Source organism: Oreochromis niloticus, linkage group LG2 (assembly GCF_001858045.2).
Source record: "Oreochromis niloticus isolate F11D_XX linkage group LG2, O_niloticus_UMD_NMBU, whole genome shotgun sequence".
NCBI lineage: Eukaryota > Metazoa > Chordata > Actinopteri > Cichliformes > Cichlidae > Oreochromis > Oreochromis niloticus.
This window is the reverse complement of record NC_031966.2, coordinates 22,845,079-22,863,011: the sequence shown is the minus strand read 5'-3', so window position 1 is coordinate 22,863,011 and position 17,933 is coordinate 22,845,079. Positions and strand designations below refer to the sequence as shown.

Genomic DNA, 17,933 nt, shown 5'->3' with positions numbered 1-17,933 from the left:
AAGCAATGAAACAATAAAAATGCTAATGAAAGGAATAAAAACAGAAGAAATAGGGAGAATTGATGAAGGCGACGTGGAATGAGCTGGGGACTTTGCCAAGAGATGGAAGAGGGGAGGTGTTAGCAGGAGGCGGGATGTAAAACTCAATGTCCCGTACAATCTCAGGGTTATTTGCTATCAAACTGAAAGGGTCTGAGAGGACTGGGATCGATACTTATCTTCAGGTTTGAAATGTTCTGGTTCACACTTTCTGAAAGCAGTGGAGGTTGGGATGGAAAAACTGACATGAGAGCAGAGAGAAAGAAAAAGAAGGAAGAAAGAGGAGGGGTGGAAGGAATAAAAGCAGGTAAAAAGGCTAAGCAGAGAAGAAGGGGGTGGGGGGATTGTTTTCTCAGGCACCACCACTGTTTCGGCTATTAAGCATGAAGGAGATTACTGTGTTGGAGAATTTGCATAAACATGCTTCTCTATTACCGCCCCCATTGTTCATGATTAATGAGATTAGGGTTGCCTTTGCGCACAGATTCAAGGATGTAATAGCAGCTAATTGCTTGTCTCTTCCCAAATTAGAAGTTGCCTTGTTTGATGTTTGTTTCAACATAGATTCACTCAAAGTGATGGAGCTCTCGTTTCTTTGCCTAGGAGAGAAAACGTACCTGATAGGCACTGTGGATGATAAAGAAATGGAGAAAATTGAAAGGGAAGTAGAGTGGAGGAGAGAAGAGAAAAATCTGGCTTGAAGACAGAGTTTCATGATCCACGGTGGCAATAAAGCACCTCAAAATGAACTCAGAAAGGGACCAAAATGCTGAAGAAAAGACACCAGGGTAGTAATATACTGCTTATTTGAGAAAATGGTAAAGATGTGACTAGAAAATGAAAATGGTTTGCAAGCAGCTGGGAAGAAATAGAGATGCATAAAGAAAGTCAGTAAACAGATCTGAGAGTGGCCACAGGTATGCAAATGACACAGTGGAAAAAGCTAAAAGAAAGAGAAGAAATATAAGAGATGGAAGCAGTGAAGTGAAAAGAAAAGAGGAAAAAGAGGGGACTATGAGGGAGATGAGACAGCAAGAGGAGGTGGAGATGGGCTGAAAAATGAGTGAGACAAAAAGAGAGGAGATTGCTTTGAACGCTGTAGATCTGTCAGAATTGAATCAGAGGCGGCCAGCTGTAAGCTCTGATAGTGCTTTGCCTCTAAATATACCGGGCTGTGAGATGGACTGATAGGGCCACAACAACAGACACAACAGAAAATAAAGCAGGCTTTTCAGCCCATGACTGAAGAGAAATGGGATGCAAAACGCCACGTACGTGTGTCCGCAAAGCAGCGTGTGATTTTGTGTGATGACAGTTTTAGAATACGTAAGTGTGTTTGCATAATATGACAATATCCATGCAAGTTCCAGTGTTGCCAACCCACATGCCTGCATTGGCATACCCATTTAACAGGGTTGATATCGCATCCACGTTTGCTGCCGCACGGCAACTCGACTAAACAACCTTAAGCGTCAAGACCCATCTGCCCTGACACAGCAACAGAAGGAACCCTGCTTTTAGAGCTCGTCTTTGGGTGTGAGCAGCAAATGCTGCCCTGGAGGTCTGGAAGTCGACTCCAAACCACCACCCCACAGTTTGCCCCGGACACTCAGGGTGTCAGTGGCAGTTATGGAGTGACAACGTCCCCTCTGGGTGAAATTACAACCTCAACACACCATCCCTCCTCTCCTCTTTCTTTTCTTTGGCTCCTTTTCCAAGAAACCCCCCTCAAGACATTCTGCTGATGACAACTGCTTGTCAGCATCACTGCACGTACACATGCACAGCTTAGGACACACTTGTGTACACACACAGTCCTGCAAAAAGGAAATATCCCCTGCAGAGCTCTCTCTCACTCACTCTGACACACACACACAAATACACAGAGAGAGAGAGAAAGCTCCAGATGTGTCTTTAAGCATCACTACAGAATATTCTTGCAGAAAGCTTGAGCCCAGCTGTCTCTGATATTGACACCCCTGAGACAAGTTGTGCATTCACACTTTTTAATCTGTAGTTCCTCTTTCTCCATCCATCTCTCTCCACCATTCCATCTCTGTAAACCCCATGTTGGCCTCCATGGGAAGAGTCAGTGCTGAGGTGGGCTTCGTTAAGAATGGATCAACAGAGAGATCTCATGTAAATACAACCACAGGCCCACGCCACTACTCTGAGCCTTTGCATCATGTATGTTGGAGAGTGTATTAATAATGAAGGTGAGTCTCCCTGGAGAGGGTATGGGCAGCCTTGTGGATCCAGCCCAGCTTCTTTAATTCAAAGGCAAGTTGTGTAAAAGTATCTGCAATGCAGTTTCCATTTAAGCGTCTTTAGTTGGTGCACTGCAGGACTTCAGGAGACCATGTTTGTCTAGGAGTTGAGTCAAAACCAGCCATCTAGGAGGCAACTGCAATGGGCCTAACATGCAATACAGAAAATATGCCCCCTAGTATTCTCTGAAGAAAAATGATATCAGCTGAATGATATGAGCCCCAACTGCATTTCCACTCACCACTTTCAAATTATCTAAGTTTTATTGTGCTATAATTAATCATTATTGTTATATTGTTCATACACCACACCTGTGTACCTGGCCCTGCACTCTGTGATAGCTTGGGCAGGAAGCGACCACCCCCCAAAACCATCCACACCCTCCCAAGTTTGATAAGCAGTTAAAAATAATTAGGTTTCATACGAAACATATCAATATTTTAAACATTTATGTCTGTAACTAACTTTCCTACTTTTTAAAGAAAAACTGAAAACTGCCTCAACAAAGTTATCAAATTTCAAGAAATTTCTAAAATGTACTTTCCATTCGTCTTCCTAACTGCTTATTTAATTCAGGGTGGGTGGAAAGACTCTCTGGACAGGTCAACATTCAAGTACAGGGCTAACGGCGAGAAACAGACAACCATTCACACCTACAGCCAATTCAGAAGCACCAGTTAATCTAAAAAGCATGTCTTGGGTCTAGAAATGCCTTCTTCAACAAAGTGAATGATACTGAGTTATTCAAAGGCTTTATCAGTGCAGGAATAGCTTGCAGTATTATGGTAAAGTATTTCAGTGTTGCACTAATTTAGACTGGTACGGAGCAGACTGTGTTGTCCATGATTGCTGTAATGTTAGGTTAAAGACTGTTAGGTTAAAGACTGTAACTTAAAGACTGTAAGTTAAATATGCTCTTTGGTTTCTAGTATTACACTGGATGACGATGATGTAAAATGCAGTTGGCTTAATCAACAATGAAAGTCAGCTGATCATAGTCTGCCCAAAAAAACTCTACTGGGCCTCAAATTATGTGTTTTACCTCAAAGTAAGGATAGACCCATTTCCAAAACCCCTGATAACAGGGAAATTAATAAAAAAAAGTATGACCTAAAAGGTGAAATAAATATAAAAACACAAGTTTTAAACTTACCCTAGGTAGAAATGTTTTTTTTAAGTCACTGCTCCATTCACTCAGTGCAAACAAAGACACAGTCCCCCCCACCTCCCTTCACCTAGCACTATTTCTGCTGAGCATGAGCGATGACATTCTCAGAGGAGCTTCCAAATCTGCCGACTACAGCAGGTGAATATTTGGCACCTTGCTGCCCCTAAATGCTTCTTCGCTTTTTGGTGTTGTGCCTGGATTGTAATGAACAAGGAAAGCGGTGAGATGTGTCAGGAAACTTCAGCCTTTCTCTGTGTGCACATCAGCATCATCCACTCCATTAAATCTCTGGTGAAAGCTGTCAGATTTATACACACAAACACAGAGTAAGAGCACCTTAGCCAACATAATGATGGTTTCAGTGCCTGCCATCTAGTGTTCACTGCAGGGAAAGATTACTACACACCTGATCAGTGAAGCTTGCCGTTCTGGAATAATCACATGCCTCCAAAATATCTCTTGTAATAATCCAGTAGGTTTTTAATGGCTTATTTCATTTAACTCCCAGCCACTAAGGGAGCGTTAAAGACTTCAATTTACCACAGAGAAACTGGAAATCACTTAATTCAGAGATGTGTCATTCATTTTGAATTCTAAAACCAAAACTGCACATGCACAGACAGACAGAGAGTAAAAATAGACTGTATATAAACATTTATTCTCTGCACAGCTGTAAGGAATCAATGGGAAAACAATATTATCAATTACTGATAGAAAAATACCTTTGCTGCACCATGATCACTCTGCACCCGTACATACAGTTAATAGTAAAAAGAACATAGTATGTGTGTTATAATTAAAAAAAAATAATAATGCAAGCGTGCAAATATGACATCTATTAGGTATGAAAGTGTCACTCATACAAAAAGACATACAGTGTGTGGTATATTGGCATATTTTTTTATAATCTCTACAAAAAAATATCAGTGATAATCTCTTCTTTAAAATTTCTTCTTCTAGATTTCAATACTGATTGTGTGCAAATTTTTCAAACTTAAACAACATCTGCCATCTGTGATTAAAGAAGTCCTGTAGACCTATGAGGAGAAGGAAACAGAGAAGTCTTTGGAGTGAAACATCTTTTCAAATATTTGGCTTCGCGCGTAAAAATCAAGTACTGTGAACTTTGTGTACAAGGTTGTGTCAGCACATTTTACAGTGTGTGTTGCTGTCGAAAAGGCTTTTCAAATACTTCATGTCCCTTTAGGCAGCTGCTCAGGTCCACAGTCCACAGAGACAGTAATATGACAAGCAGTGTGACACATTATCTCCCTGTGTTTAACACAGTGTAAAAGTGCAGCAGAAGCAGACATCCCTCTGTCATTTTTATGTCTTGTTTGACCAGTGTTAGTAAATGTTGGTGTCACAGGCAGCGTTTTACAGTGATTCAGCTTGGCTTCATAAACATTTGCACTTAGCAGTTTTTCATGAGAAAACTGGCAATCGTGTGGACCGGCAAGCACAACGTCTCGCTCATTTAAGAAGTCCAGCAGATGAGACTGTGAAACAGAAAGGTCCTCCAACGAGGATCGACCTGCTTTTACATGCACATTAACTCTGAGAGCCGAGGCAAGGATCTTACACAGTATTTTGTATGACATCTTTAGTTCATCATTTCGAGGTTTAGTGGCCGACCACAGGTCACCGCATGATCATAGGCTGGCAATAACCGTGTGAGAGGAGTTTTTTCTGATTGGTTGACCTGAGCCTGACGTGGAGCGGTTATCCAGCAGCGTGACTGTGTCTCAGTCGAGGCAGAGGTGAGGGCGCTCCCTCGGAGGCCTGCAGATATAGATGTTTCTGCGCTGAAGGACGGACACACACACACACACAGGACACGCAGGACAGAAAGAAATTAGATTATCACAGTACAGTCTGAAACTTTTTAATGGTATATTGCGGAAATACGCAGGACACAGGAGAAAATACTTTTAATTGAATTTTGTTGTTCTTCAGATGTGAACACTGTAATGCAATAAAATGAAAACATGCATGGTAAAAATTATATATACTGCTCAAAAAAATTAAAGGAACACTTTTTTATTAGAGTGTATCATCAAGTCAAATTAAACTTCTGGTCACTTAAGTAGCAGAGGGGGCTGTTAATCAGTTTCAGCTGGTGCACTAGAGGCACAGCAATGAGACAGCATCCAAAACAGGAATGGTTTTATAGGTGGAGGTCACTGACGTTTTTCCCTCCTCATCTTTTCTGACTGTTTTTGAGCATTGCATTAAGCTGTGGTCAGTGATGATCTGGGGAGCCATATCTATGGAGGGACGCACACACATCTAAAGGCTAAGCAACAGCATCCTGACTGCGATTACATATCAGGATGAAATCTTTGGACCTATTGTCATATCCTACGCTTGTGCAGTTGGCCCTGGGTTCCCCTGGTGCACAATCATGCCTCACGTGGTGGAAGTATACGAGCAGTTCCTAGAGGATGAAGGAACTGATACCACTGACTTTCCCATGCTCACCTGACCAACATCCAGTAGAACACTGGACGTGGGCCAGATCATTAAGATCTGATGTGTTTTCAAAGGGATTTGCTTTCATTTTTTTAAGCAGTGTACATAATTATGTTACAAATGCAGCTATAGTGCATAAAACAATCACTAATGGCACAAACTCACAATTCAGAGTTTTCATTGAGAATCTGCAGTATTTCTACAGAGATTCAAAAAAAAAAAATTAAAAAAAACACTAAACATATTAATATGTAAACCTGGTGAAAACTGGTATAATAATCTTTGGACCAACCTGCTGATCTGAGCGTCTCTGTGGCTTCACTGTGGCTCAGTTCTAACTGAGGTCCGAAACACGGTGTGTACACTATCTGAACTAAGTCCATTAGATCCCAGTGTCTGCACACTGATCTGGACAGGGACACTCAGGTCGATATTTTCAAGAATACACTGCACAGACAGAAACAAGACTTACTTTGTGTGCCCTGCTTTAATAAATTCTTTGATTTACTTATTTATCATGACAGGATGGATTTTGTACAGCTGTGGATACCTTGGTGCATGCTGAGCTCATGACAGATTTGTGAAAGTCCCCATCAACATACACCTGAGAGATAACAAGACATAATGAGTACAAGAAAAACACATACAAGCGAAGATAATCTTATGTATTGTTTACCTACCCTGTAGCCATACACAAACGTGCCATTACTGCATCCCAGCTCATCGAGTGGTGGTCTCTCCCAGCCAATCATAAGGTTGCTCTGACCCACTGTTTTGATGACCTCAACAGAACGAACCTCGGCTGGAGCTTCTGGAGGGGATTGGACACAGAAAAGTCAAGTACAGTTATGCTCTCTGCTGCTTTTATTATTCACTAGTTATTACTAAACCACACCAAAACAAACAAAGATAGCATGACTTAATATATCCAGAATGTACTATTAGTTTACTAAAGCAAGTGGTATGAACAGTACCTGGCTTGGGTCTTTTTCCTAAACGAGCGGTGAATGTTGTGGCAAACTTGTTCGATCTCTCAGGAGAGCAGTGAGACAGCTGACTGGACTGAGAAACTTCAGGGATAGCACCATCCATTTTAGAAGTCATGTGGAAAGTTGTAACTTCAGGGGCAGTTGATATTTGAGGGGCAGTTGCATCTGAGGAAGTGGCTTTTGGATTAGTAACAGCAGAGTCAAAAGTAGCAACCCTCTGTAGAGAAGCTTTACATGCGGCATAGGATACATCAGGGATTGCAGTGATTTCCTTTGTAATTTTTGAGGATAATGTTTCATTAGTGCCATTACTTAAAATGGATTTGACGTTGTTTGCAGCCGGGGTGGAAAAAGTAAAGTTAGAAGAGCTAGAAAGAGCAGATGTGTCTGCTTTAAGGTGACGGTTAGTAAAGATGCTGGGACTGAAGGTTGCATTAGCTGATCTAGATGCAACTGCTTCAAAAAGTGTTGGTGACTTGTTAGCGGCAACTGGTTTAGTTGTTACTACTGGAGTGTGTGGGGCTTGGCTCATAGCAGTGGTGACTGTGAGAGAGTTGATCTGTGCATTATTGAAACTCAAGCTCAGCTTCTTAGTCTGAGAGGCTTTGTTCAGGTCTGCAGGAGCTGACAGTGATGGACTCCTCCTGGGGTCCTGTCCTCTTCCTCTGCTCTTTGGAGCCTTGGGATGGAGACAGATATTAGAATTCATTAGATATATAAGATCTGATTGGATTTGACCTACCTTACTTTACATGGAAATAACTTCAAAGTCAGTGAAACTTCAAAGGACAAATTGTAGATTAGAGTGGCTTTTATTTCATATCAGAATAAAGCAAAAATCTATATCAACCTTTCTGTATAATTCAGCACTAACCTATATTTTTGTTACTCTATGTTAGAAAATTCCTAAGTGCACCTCAAAGCTGCTCCTCAGGGTCTTCTGTAGCTGTTCATGGAGGTTAAGGATCTTCTCAGGACTACTCAGCCTCCTCTTTGGACTGGCAAAGGAGACAGAGGAGGGAATGGTAGGACTCAACAAGTATCCAGTCACATTGGTGGCACAGAGGGAGGACTTCTCTTTCTTTATCTCCGGATGATGAAACACAAATTTCTCTGGTTGACTGGCTGCTTGGGGTGGTCCACCGGCAGAAGGAGACAGCTGTGGTGGGATCAAGAATAGACTGTCTTAGACTTTCATCAAGTCTAAAATTTCTAATGTAAAGTACAGTTTTGTTTGATAATTTAAGCACTGGCATGCTGAGGTCAGGTTAGCGTTCCCCAACAAAGAATTTTTCGGAGCGTTTTTGCTCTATAAAAATTATCTTTCATTGTGAAAACATCAGACAGACATACTTTTCTGTAAAGGAGTGAAAGACGGTGAGACTAAATGCAGGCCTGGCAGAAAAAATACAATAAATAAAATAACAGAAATCTGGAACTGAGGTTATGTTATTTTTTTATAAAAAATATTGCAAATTAAGGTTTTAAAATAGCTGTATACATGTTTGAAATTATATTTATTTGCATTGTCTCACCGGCACTGTATCAGTGATTTCTCGCTCATTTGGTGGAAGAACAGGTGACGCTGACGCCTGGACGGTGGCTTGCTCTTGCACTGGTGAGGATGGCACAGATGAGTTGGCGTCTTTCTTTAGCGATCCTGTGAGTACAGGTGTGAATTCACTACCGTAGTCTTGATGATTTGCTGGAGATTCAGTGGAAACTATGGACATTTCTTTCCCTCTGCCCTCTACTCCAGCTTCAGGTGTGACTCCAGTTTGTTGGTGCTTTTTTACAGAGGTGGATACAACCGGGCAGGTCCACTCAGGCATGAATTCACTGGTGCAGCTTTTACATTTTGAACTAAATTCAGGAGTAAACCCACTAGCGTAATCCCGGGTCTTTGTGTTATTTTCCAAAGTGAATGCTGCAGTGTACTCCTGCAGAGCGGCATCGCTGAGCAGATGTTCGACCTGCTGTGTGAGGTAGGGGTTCATACAGCCTTGTCTCTGCAAGATCTTCATCATCTGATCTAATAAGCTGTTCCTCTCCTGACACTTCACCACTAGGCAAGACAGCTTGGCCTGTTATTGGACAAAATACCTGACAGTCAGAACGAACCACTAAAATCTGTTGAGCAGAACCTGAACACAGATCTAGTCTTTACTTCCTCACCTTTAAAGGCGGTATATCCAGGTCTGTCTGGCTTTTCCTTTTCAGCAGCGCATCATACTACAAACAAGTAAAATTATAAACATGACAATTGTACAATAAGTATAAAGACAACAGTTTATTACTTAAACCTAGCTGCAAAACCACAGCTGACCCACCTTAGCTCTGATGTCATTGTAACGTGCCCTGAGTGAGACAAGAACAGTACTGATGTCATCCCTGCTGCCTTGTCCTCTTTTCAGAGCTATATACTCCGAGTTCAGCTCCTCTAGAGCAACAGTCTGTGGGGTTTTACACACACACGTCACATCAACACACACACAGACGACTTATGAGTAAAACTGTCTCCAGCCAAGAATTAGAATGTGTCAGTGTATTACAGTCTAGTACAACATATGAGCATCATGATAATGATTTAAGTTTAAAGCTAATTTGTTCAATACATGTGGCCACTATAAGAATCCAAATAACAAAGGCATTTTGGCATTCTTACCTTGGCTTTGAGCTGAGCTGTGAGGATGTTATATCGCTCCTCTGTTTGAGCCTTGAGTGACAGCATGTCAGTCTTCTCCCTGAGCAGGCCTGTCAGTTTGTTCTGCAGCTCCTTCACCTGCAGCACAGACAGCTGCTCTTTAGGTCTAACGCTGAAACTTTGTGTATAAAATTAGATGAAAGGCCTCAGAGACAAAAAAAAACACACTAAATGATTAAACTTCTTGATGGATTTTCATGTAGTACAGCCACGTCTAAATTATTCAACACCTGCAGTACCTGAACTCTGCTTTTTAATCATTTCACCAATTGGTGGTGAAACCCAATTAAGCTTCTGGGAACTCTAATACAACTATATTTGATTCAACTGTGAAGCAAATATAATTGTTGCATGTGTGTGTTTAAGATGAGTAACAAAGAGGAGGGACAGAGTTCGAGGCAAAGAGACACAGCTGGAAAAAGGTGCAAAAGAAAGAACAGCTTTTCTTTGAAGGGATGTTTGAAAACAGCAGGCGAGAAAAACGACTATTTCTGTGAAGGATTTAGAAGAAGGGCTAGAAGGAGGCAAGAATAAAAGTATCATCAAAGACTATAAATGAGTAGACTTGAAAGGCAAAGGTGTAAACTTTGGAAACTTCAGCACACTCCAATCTAAACCAAAAAGAACATAAAAGTCGACTCGAATGTGCAAGACAAAATGTGAATAGGACTTTAAAGCTCTGGGGGTTTTCTTTATGGCGTGATTAAACTCTATTTCTTAAAAATTAAGTCCAGTGTGCCTGTTTTAAGAAGTATAAAGTAAGTCGCTCCTGTTGTGGAGGTACTTTGTGGCTCCAGGAACTGGTAAACTTCACTGTTACTGGCATTTTTTTTTTATATTGAAGTGCATAAAATTAAAGCCCTGTGATCAATGAGTTTTCCAACAATCCAGTCAACCAATCTTGAAATGTCCTTGGAGAGTCAACCAATTATGTTCGAAAATCAAATCTTCTTACACTAATTATATAAGTTTTGCACTTTTTAACATGTAGAACATGTTGCAGATTTCGGGGTTGGTATCATTTTGACTGTATCTGTATATCTAGTTGAATACCTGGGTTGTGAGGTTGTAATTTTCCTTCTTGATTTCTTCCATCTGATTTTCAACATCTGTAAGCTTCATCGCGTTTTCAGCTGCTTGGCTCGCCTTTCTCTCCACCTCCTCCCTCCTCGTTTCTGAATGACGCAGTTCACCCTGAAGCCTCTTGATCTGAAGATATATACAAAATGAGGAAAGTGTGTTTTTGAAACATATATTATGTCTAAGAAAATAATATGATGACAAGAAGGATGAAAAAATCTGCATAATACCATTTTTCTAAACTAATAACAAACTCGCTTAAACCCACCTCTGCACGGCTCTTGTTCATTTCCTCCCGTGACCTCTTTAGCTCTGCTCCCAAAGTTTCAATCTCTCTCATCAGATCATTTTCTTCCTGCTATAAATCAAAAGATTCGATGCCTCAAAAATCAAGTTGAAAAGCCATGATGCTGAAAGGATATTCTGTAAACTGACACAACAGGCCCTGACATCATGCACAAATGCACTCCATTCTCGATACCTGTATTAAGTTTCCGCCATGGTTATTAGTCTGGCATCTTTGTGTAGCACAATCTGCAGTCTCAGCAGGAATCTCACTCTTCTTCGTCAAACCAGCGCTGCTTGAATTCAGCATCTGCTGCTTCTGATTCCTCTCCTCTGTTTGTTTTTGGATGCTGAGACCTTGTAGGCTGTCTGTTTCTTCTCTAAGGTCTTGAATTACCTGCATTATCTGCTCTTCTGCTTGTTTCAAACAACTGACTGAATGTTCAGTTCTTCTTTTTTCTTCTTCCAAGCTGCTTACTGACTTCATCAACCTGTCGTGTTCTTCTTTTAAACTGTGAGATATTTGTTCCTGGTCTGTCTTTTCCTTCAGACACTTAAGAGAATCGGTTAGTTTGTCTCTCTCTTGTTTCAGATACAGCACTGTCTGGCTTAACTGGTCGCTTTCTGTCTGTAAACTCTGCAGTGACTTCATTATTTCATCTCGCTCTTCTTTTCCACTTGAGAGAGATTCAAATATTGCCCCTTTATCTCTTTCAAGAGCAGATAAAGACTTGGTTAGCTGCTCTTTCTCCTCTTTTAGGCCGTTCATGGACCTTTTAAAGTGTTCTCTTTCATCTCTCAGTCCACAGACTGCCCTGCTCAGCTGCTCTTTCTCTTGTTTAAGGTCAGCCAGAGCTTTAGAGATGTGGTCTTTTTCCTCCTTCAGTCCCCATACTGTCCGAGTTAATTGCTGTTTCTCTTCTGTCTGTACTTGGACTGACAGAGCTACTTCGCTTTGCTGTTCTCTGAGTGAATTTATGGATTTAGTCAATTCTTCTTGTTCTGTTTTGAGGTTCTGGATTGAATTGGTCAGCTGGGCTGCTTCATCTTTTTGTGAATCAAGATGAAGATGATTTTTTTGTGAGCTCCTCTTTAGTAAGTCACAGTGATTATTATGCTGACTACCAGATACTGATCCTGTTTTCATAGAGTCAGTTTCTTGATTGAACATTAAGTGTGCAGCTTCTTCTCCCTGGACTAACTTCTGCTGCAGATCCATGATGGTGTTCAGATCATCCTCAGTCTTCTTGGTGAGTTCTGAGATCAAACACCCCTGTTCCCGGTTCTCCTGCTCCAGCCTGACCTGATCCTCTTCTAGCTGGGAGATACGCTCCATCAGTTGGGTTTGCTGCTTTGTGATGTCATCTTCTTTGCGCTCAATGTGAGCCAAAAGCTCCTGGATCCTGTCTGCCAATGCCCTGTTTTCCTGATTCAGGTTTTGGATAAGATCATCCTGGGCAAGAGCAAGAATGTTGCCATCTTGGGTAGGAGATGACCTGGGTTGATCATTCCCACCATAAGTAGAGAGTGTGTTAATCTGTACAGAGATGCAGAGTTTGATCAGTGATATACTGGATGTCTTCGGTGGAAAATAAAAATGTTAAGAATACTAAACCACGTGTAAAATACCTTTTCTGCTGAAGACCTCTGCTCAGTCTCTGCCTCTAGTTCCTCTGCTTGCTTCCTGAGTTGTAACTTCAACTGAGCATTTTCCTCAGCCATCTCCTTTAGCTGACTCTGTGTGCGCTGCAGAGCAACCTTCAGGTTGTCACATTGCTCCTGAAGAGCTTTAAGATCTCTATCTAACCCCAAGCTCCTGTAAGCTTCCCTCAGGGCATCAGATTCCTCACTGGGGCTCTCTTCTAAGTTTAAGATTCCCTCAGAGCACCAGCTTCCAAGTTTAAATTCATCTATTGATTCTGTAGTCAAGGAAAGTGACTTGAAGTTGGCACTGGATTCAGACCCGTAGTGAAACAGGTTTACAGGATGACTTTTAGTTGGCATTTTTGATTTAACTGCTGAGGAATAACGCTCTGTGTTGCTCTGTGTGCTCTCTGCTGTCCCCTGGTGGTGAACACGTGGAACTTCTGATGAATAAGGCTGCACCTGCACAAAAATCACAATTTTAAGATATTTGACGAGACAAAGTCGATAGAATAACAACAGTTCTTATAACAAAGAATTGTAAAGCTAGTAGTTCCCATGCTTCATTCAACTATGGGAAGTACTGATAATTTTCACACTGCAAAGCATTTTATTTAATTAACAATTAACAATGGTAGCCTAAGTTCACAAATAGGTGATAATAAGTGAATACATTAAAAACAGCAGTTTGTCTCCAAACCGGCATCAGTAAGTCGTATATGTTCTGATATTTAGATCTCAGTAGTGTCCTGAACTCCTGATGTCCCAGAAGTAAATACTCGGGAGGACTCTCTTTGTGTACTTTGTACTTAAAACTTTAAAGGAACTTGAAATATAGAACTTTTCCTGCTGTAATCAAGCTTTATTTTCAGAGAGCACAGTCAGACTTCCTAATGAAGTTATTGTTATAGTAGAGATAGATAGATAGATAGATAGATAGATAGATAGATAGATAGATAGATAGATAGATAGATAGATAGATAGATAAAACATTAATATAATATTAATAATATTAAATATTAATATTAATTGGATCCTACGCACCTCTCCCGAGCAAGCTACTGATGGCTGTCCCATGGCAGTGGAATATGAGAAAATGCTGGCAGTCCCAGAATTAACAGCTAGACTGGAGTTGGGTGTGCTGGTCTCAGGACTCAGGCATGTGGATGATTGGCTCGGTATGTGGTTAGCCGAATCCCTGAGGACCTTCTGCAGTCTTAGGTTCTCCTCTCTCAGTTGTTCAAGCTCCTCCAATAGCGAGTTCTCAGATAGTTTCAGCTGATGGATCTCTGCCTTCATCTCATCCACGCTGCAGCTGAGGAAGTGGTTGCTCTCCTGGGCCTCCTGGAGCTGCTCCATTAGTCTCTTCCTCTCAGTCATCCTCTCCTCCTCTCTCTCCAGCAGCACTCGAAGATCCTCCTGCAGGCTTACAATGAATCCTTGTAACCTTTCCTCATTTGAGGACTGTTTTGTGTCACTGTTTCTTCCTCCTCCTAAGCTGTTCTCTGCTTTTCCCTCATTGCCCTTTTGCCTTTCTTCTCTCTCAGTTCCAACACTTGGCTGCCATTTCTTTCGCCTTTCTTCCTTGGTCTCCTCTTCTCCTTCGCCCTCTCCCCTCATGGAAGATAGCCTGTCTTGTTCCAAGCACTGCGCAGTACCACCAGTGATTCGGACTGCTCTGATAGTTGTCATACCAGTGGCGGCACTCACAGTCATGTCAAGTAGCTGCTTTTCTAAAGTGTAGATGCGATTCTGCAGGCTCTGCTCTCTCTCCCAGGCCAGGCTGAGCTTGTGTTGGAGTTGGGTTTTAAAGTTTTCAAAATACTGGGCCTGTCGACTCATCTCCTCCTCTTTGGCCTTCAGTTGCCTCTGACAGCGCTGCAGTCGCTCCCTCCACACTCGCTCCTCTCGCTCCTTCTCCTGAGTCTGAGAGAGACAGAGAACAGAATCTTGCTTGATAACATGTTCTACATGCCTGAGCTGAACTATTTTGTGTGTTAGTACTCGTAGTAGTAACAGTCGTAGCTGTATATGATATCTATAAGACATATATCATCAGCTGTATTTGTTTTACTGTGCACTGGCAAAGTAACTACTTTAAAGAAGTTTCCATCACTCAAACTTCTTAAAGATACCTAAAAGATAAATGAAAAAGTGATGTAATCTCAACAAAGATGATAAAAAACTATCACTATCACACTAGCATGTTGTTGTTGTTGCTTTTTTAATTTAATCTTTATTTGACCAGGAAAAAATAAGACTAAGAATAAAATCTTGTTTATAAGAGTGTCCTGGCCACAAAAGAGAGCAGTACAATCATACACTTCATACACCAGACTGGCAATAAAAATAAAACACAGAAGCAACCAAAAATTATAAACTTCAGTGTCAATAAAAATGAATACCTTAGTGATAGTAACCGTCTAATAGGAGCTGCAAATTTGAATGCTCTTTTTCCAAATTCAGTGCAAATGTTTGGTATAGACAAAAGGAATGAATCTTGGGACCTAAGATGATAACTTCCCACACTTTTTTGACGAATGGAAGTCTGTAGGTAAAAATAAAAAGTATATAACAGTGGCTGAGTCGTGTCTTATGTATCTGTTTAGACCAAATAAATGCATAAAAATGGCCTATAAGTGATTTTATGTGACTACTCAAGGTATGTATAAAATATATAAGGTGTGCTACTTGCAAAATATATTTTATAGCAGTAAAAGTGTTAAACTATTAACAACCCAGCCTTTAAAACTTTGCATTTAATGGGAATTCATTATTTTCATAGGTAAAGTCTGATATTATTTTGTCTATCCCCAGTAAACTGCACAAGCCTCTCATTCATATCTGAAGTACATATTACTCCCATCTTCTAAAACTTGCATATTCAAAGCTGTAAATGTATTTTATATTTTCTACATCAGTGACCCACTGAATCTCTCAGACAGCACTCACCATGGTTCTGACCTCCTCCCTGAGCATGTGGAGTCTCTGGTCCAGCCTCTGGGAGTGTTGCATGTTGGGGAACTGAGAGGCAGACGCTAGCTGATATAGCTGCTGCAGGAGGCTCCTCTCTGACGTCTCCAACTCTCTGATCCTTATCAAATACCAAAACAAGATCGCATTACATCATCTTAACACCATGTAACACCATATAAATTAGCTCAGAGATGTTAAACTGTCTCTGATTTAAAAAAAAAATGTATTTAGTTTTACCTCCTAACATGGCAGTAGATGCAGTGAGTAGTTTTCAAAGGTGCACTTTCATGCTTGCATGCAGTGCAGTCAGGTGTGTGTGATACGTGATATTATGTCGGCCAAAAGTGAGCGTACAGTAGCAGATGTGTGTGTCACTGGATCCCCTCTCACCTGTTCCTCAGGTAGCTCTCAGGCTGGATGGCTGAAACCGCTCTCTGCTCCAGGACCTCCACTCGATCACACAGCACACGCAGGTCCACATCAGCTCCTACAGAGTCCTTTACCATGGCAACTGAAGTGCATCCGGTACCTGGTGAGTCTGACGAGGTCATGTGATCCTCCATTGGGTCAGCTTATTCCCACTAAGTTAATTTCACCTGCAGCACAAGAACTGCCGGTGTCAAACTCAATTCTTGAAAAAACTAAAACTCATACATGTTTTCATACATTCATTTGGGCAGCTTGTATGTTTCAAGTTAACAACTCTGTCACATTTGTACAGACTATAACTAAGACAGACACAGACGCACACAATAAAGACACATGCACTTAAAATACAGTCATGTATTATTCACACTGTCAACAGCCTGGAAGCAAGTTGTTGGACACACGATAATCTATCAGGTTACGCCTCCTTCTAATCATCCACTCCCATCCTGCACCTCCTACTGTACCACACTGGACGAACATACAAAAGTTTTATGTCATGTAATCAGTTCAGTTCAACCTTTTGTGTCTGCACTGATGATTGCTCCTGGACATAGTGTGTGTTGAGTAATATAGTTGATTGAATATTGTTTGAAGGTATATATGAAAAAACGTGAACCTTAACATTTCGAGGGACGGTCCACTCTAAAAATTAAACAAACACTAGTTTTCCCTTATGCCTGTAGTGCTTTTTATTTATCTATTGTTTTGCTCCGAGTTGCCCTGACTTGGAAGTATCAGCTATGGAGATACCTGGCACCTCTTAAATATGATGGAAACAGAGGTTTAGTGGTAAAAAAAAAAAATACATTTGATAAATATCTCTTTTGCAGAAATCACGATTGCAATGCTAAAAAGACATCTACAAAACAGATTCATATTGAAAGACTGTTTCCTTAATACCAAAAAGGAGGTGCAGAAAGAAGCATGCAACTACCCGTGACACAAGGCTTCTGCTTATAGCACCATGACAGGACGTAAACATTAATAGTGTCCCACTCAGCTGAACCGTTATGGTAGCTATTTGCATGCCACTTCCACCTGGCAGTGTACTAGTTTAGCTGAAAAAATAGTTCCTACTTGAAACTATTCACGAAAAGGTTTTTGAGATTACTGAGTCTAGAAACTGACATTGCTGCTGAGTTTTTCAAACATTTATTCATGTCAGAGTTTTGAGGATCAAACTGTAAGTGTCATGAGGTTCCTTTGCATGGATAATTAGATGTGGAGGAATAAACAGAACTAAGATAAAAAGCAAACATGTGATTTTGAAGCAAACTTAGGCTTAGCAAAGAACTGGCAACCAAGTGTGGCAAATGTGTAACAGTGCAATTACATAAATCAGTGGTAGTGTTATTAGAAATTCAATCATTTACAAACTTCTTGTAATCTAAAAATAGACAAAGTCACAAAACCTTAATCGAAGCCATCCTTGGCGACAAATTTGCAAAGGAGTATTTCTGAAAGCTGAAGTGAAACAACAAACCTGTTTTTGCGTTTTCACTGTTCGTTCCTTTTCATTGCATCAAGAAACCTCCAAATAGTTCAGCTTCGGCTCAGCGAACTTAGACGCACTGCTGTTTCCTTAGAAACGGCACAGACGTTGGACTTTGCCAAAATCCTCCATATCCAGTTGGCACTCAGCTTGTTCACCCCGTCAGTCAGCCTTGTGCTTTCATTCTTCTTCTCCTCCCTCCATTTGTCCCCTTCCATTGTCCTGCTTGGCATTCCTTCAGCTGAGGCTGTGGCTCTTCTTGCGTTTGTAAATCGTCTGATTCAGATTTTTCCCTCGTTAAATCAAAGTGTTTGCTTTACAGAGGAGTTGGGGTTTTATGTTCCAGGTCCAAGGATCACTATAGCAGATGTTACTTATAAATAAATC

General features: G+C 41.0%; 1 protein-coding gene across 4 annotated transcripts; it reads right to left on the bottom strand.

The window, feature by feature from the left end:
* Window positions 1–4,112: 4,112 nt before the first annotated feature.
* LOC100690013 (girdin) lies at window positions 4,113–17,673 on the bottom strand. Of its 4 annotated transcripts, XR_003222293.1 has the most exons (19): window positions 17,538–17,673; window positions 16,016–16,221; window positions 15,602–15,743; window positions 13,694–14,575; window positions 12,635–13,111; window positions 11,202–12,542; window positions 10,989–11,078; window positions 10,694–10,849; window positions 9,602–9,718; window positions 9,267–9,389; window positions 9,112–9,168; window positions 8,472–9,020; window positions 7,853–8,095; window positions 6,922–7,615; window positions 6,628–6,758; window positions 6,498–6,551; window positions 6,240–6,394; window positions 6,113–6,146; window positions 4,113–5,280 (listed from the first exon to the last, which is right to left on the bottom strand). XR_003222293.1 is itself a non-coding variant. In XM_005467633.4 (18 exons), exons 2-17 carry the CDS (start codon window positions 16,186–16,188, stop codon window positions 6,266–6,268), a joined length of 5,358 nt encoding a protein of 1,785 aa, XP_005467690.1. In that variant the 5' UTR covers window positions 16,189–16,221; window positions 17,538–17,673; the 3' UTR covers window positions 4,113–5,280; window positions 6,240–6,265. The 4 variants fall into 4 exon arrangements, 3 of the variants coding, with proteins under 3 accessions (XP_005467690.1, XP_005467691.1, XP_025767592.1); XM_005467633.4 differs by lacking the exon at window positions 6,113–6,146; XM_005467634.4 differs by lacking the exon at window positions 6,113–6,146 and having other exon boundaries at window positions 6,628–6,755.
* Window positions 17,674–17,933: the final 260 nt, after the last annotated feature.

What these genes read in the sequence shown, in the direction of transcription:
- LOC100690013 (XM_005467633.4), bottom strand. Translation starts at nt 16,188, where the DNA reads ATGGAGGATCACATGACCTCGTCAGACTCACCAGGTACCGGATGCACT. An exon ending in CAGCTCAGCTCAAAGCCAAG is followed by an intron (nt 9,390 to 9,601) that starts GTAAGAATGCCA and finishes AAAACCCCACAG; the next exon opens with ACTGTTGCTCTAGAGGAGCT. An exon ending in TGGATATACCGCCTTTAAAG is followed by an intron (nt 9,021 to 9,111) that starts GTGAGGAAGTAA and finishes GTCCAATAACAG; the next exon opens with GCCAAGCTGTCTTGCCTAGT.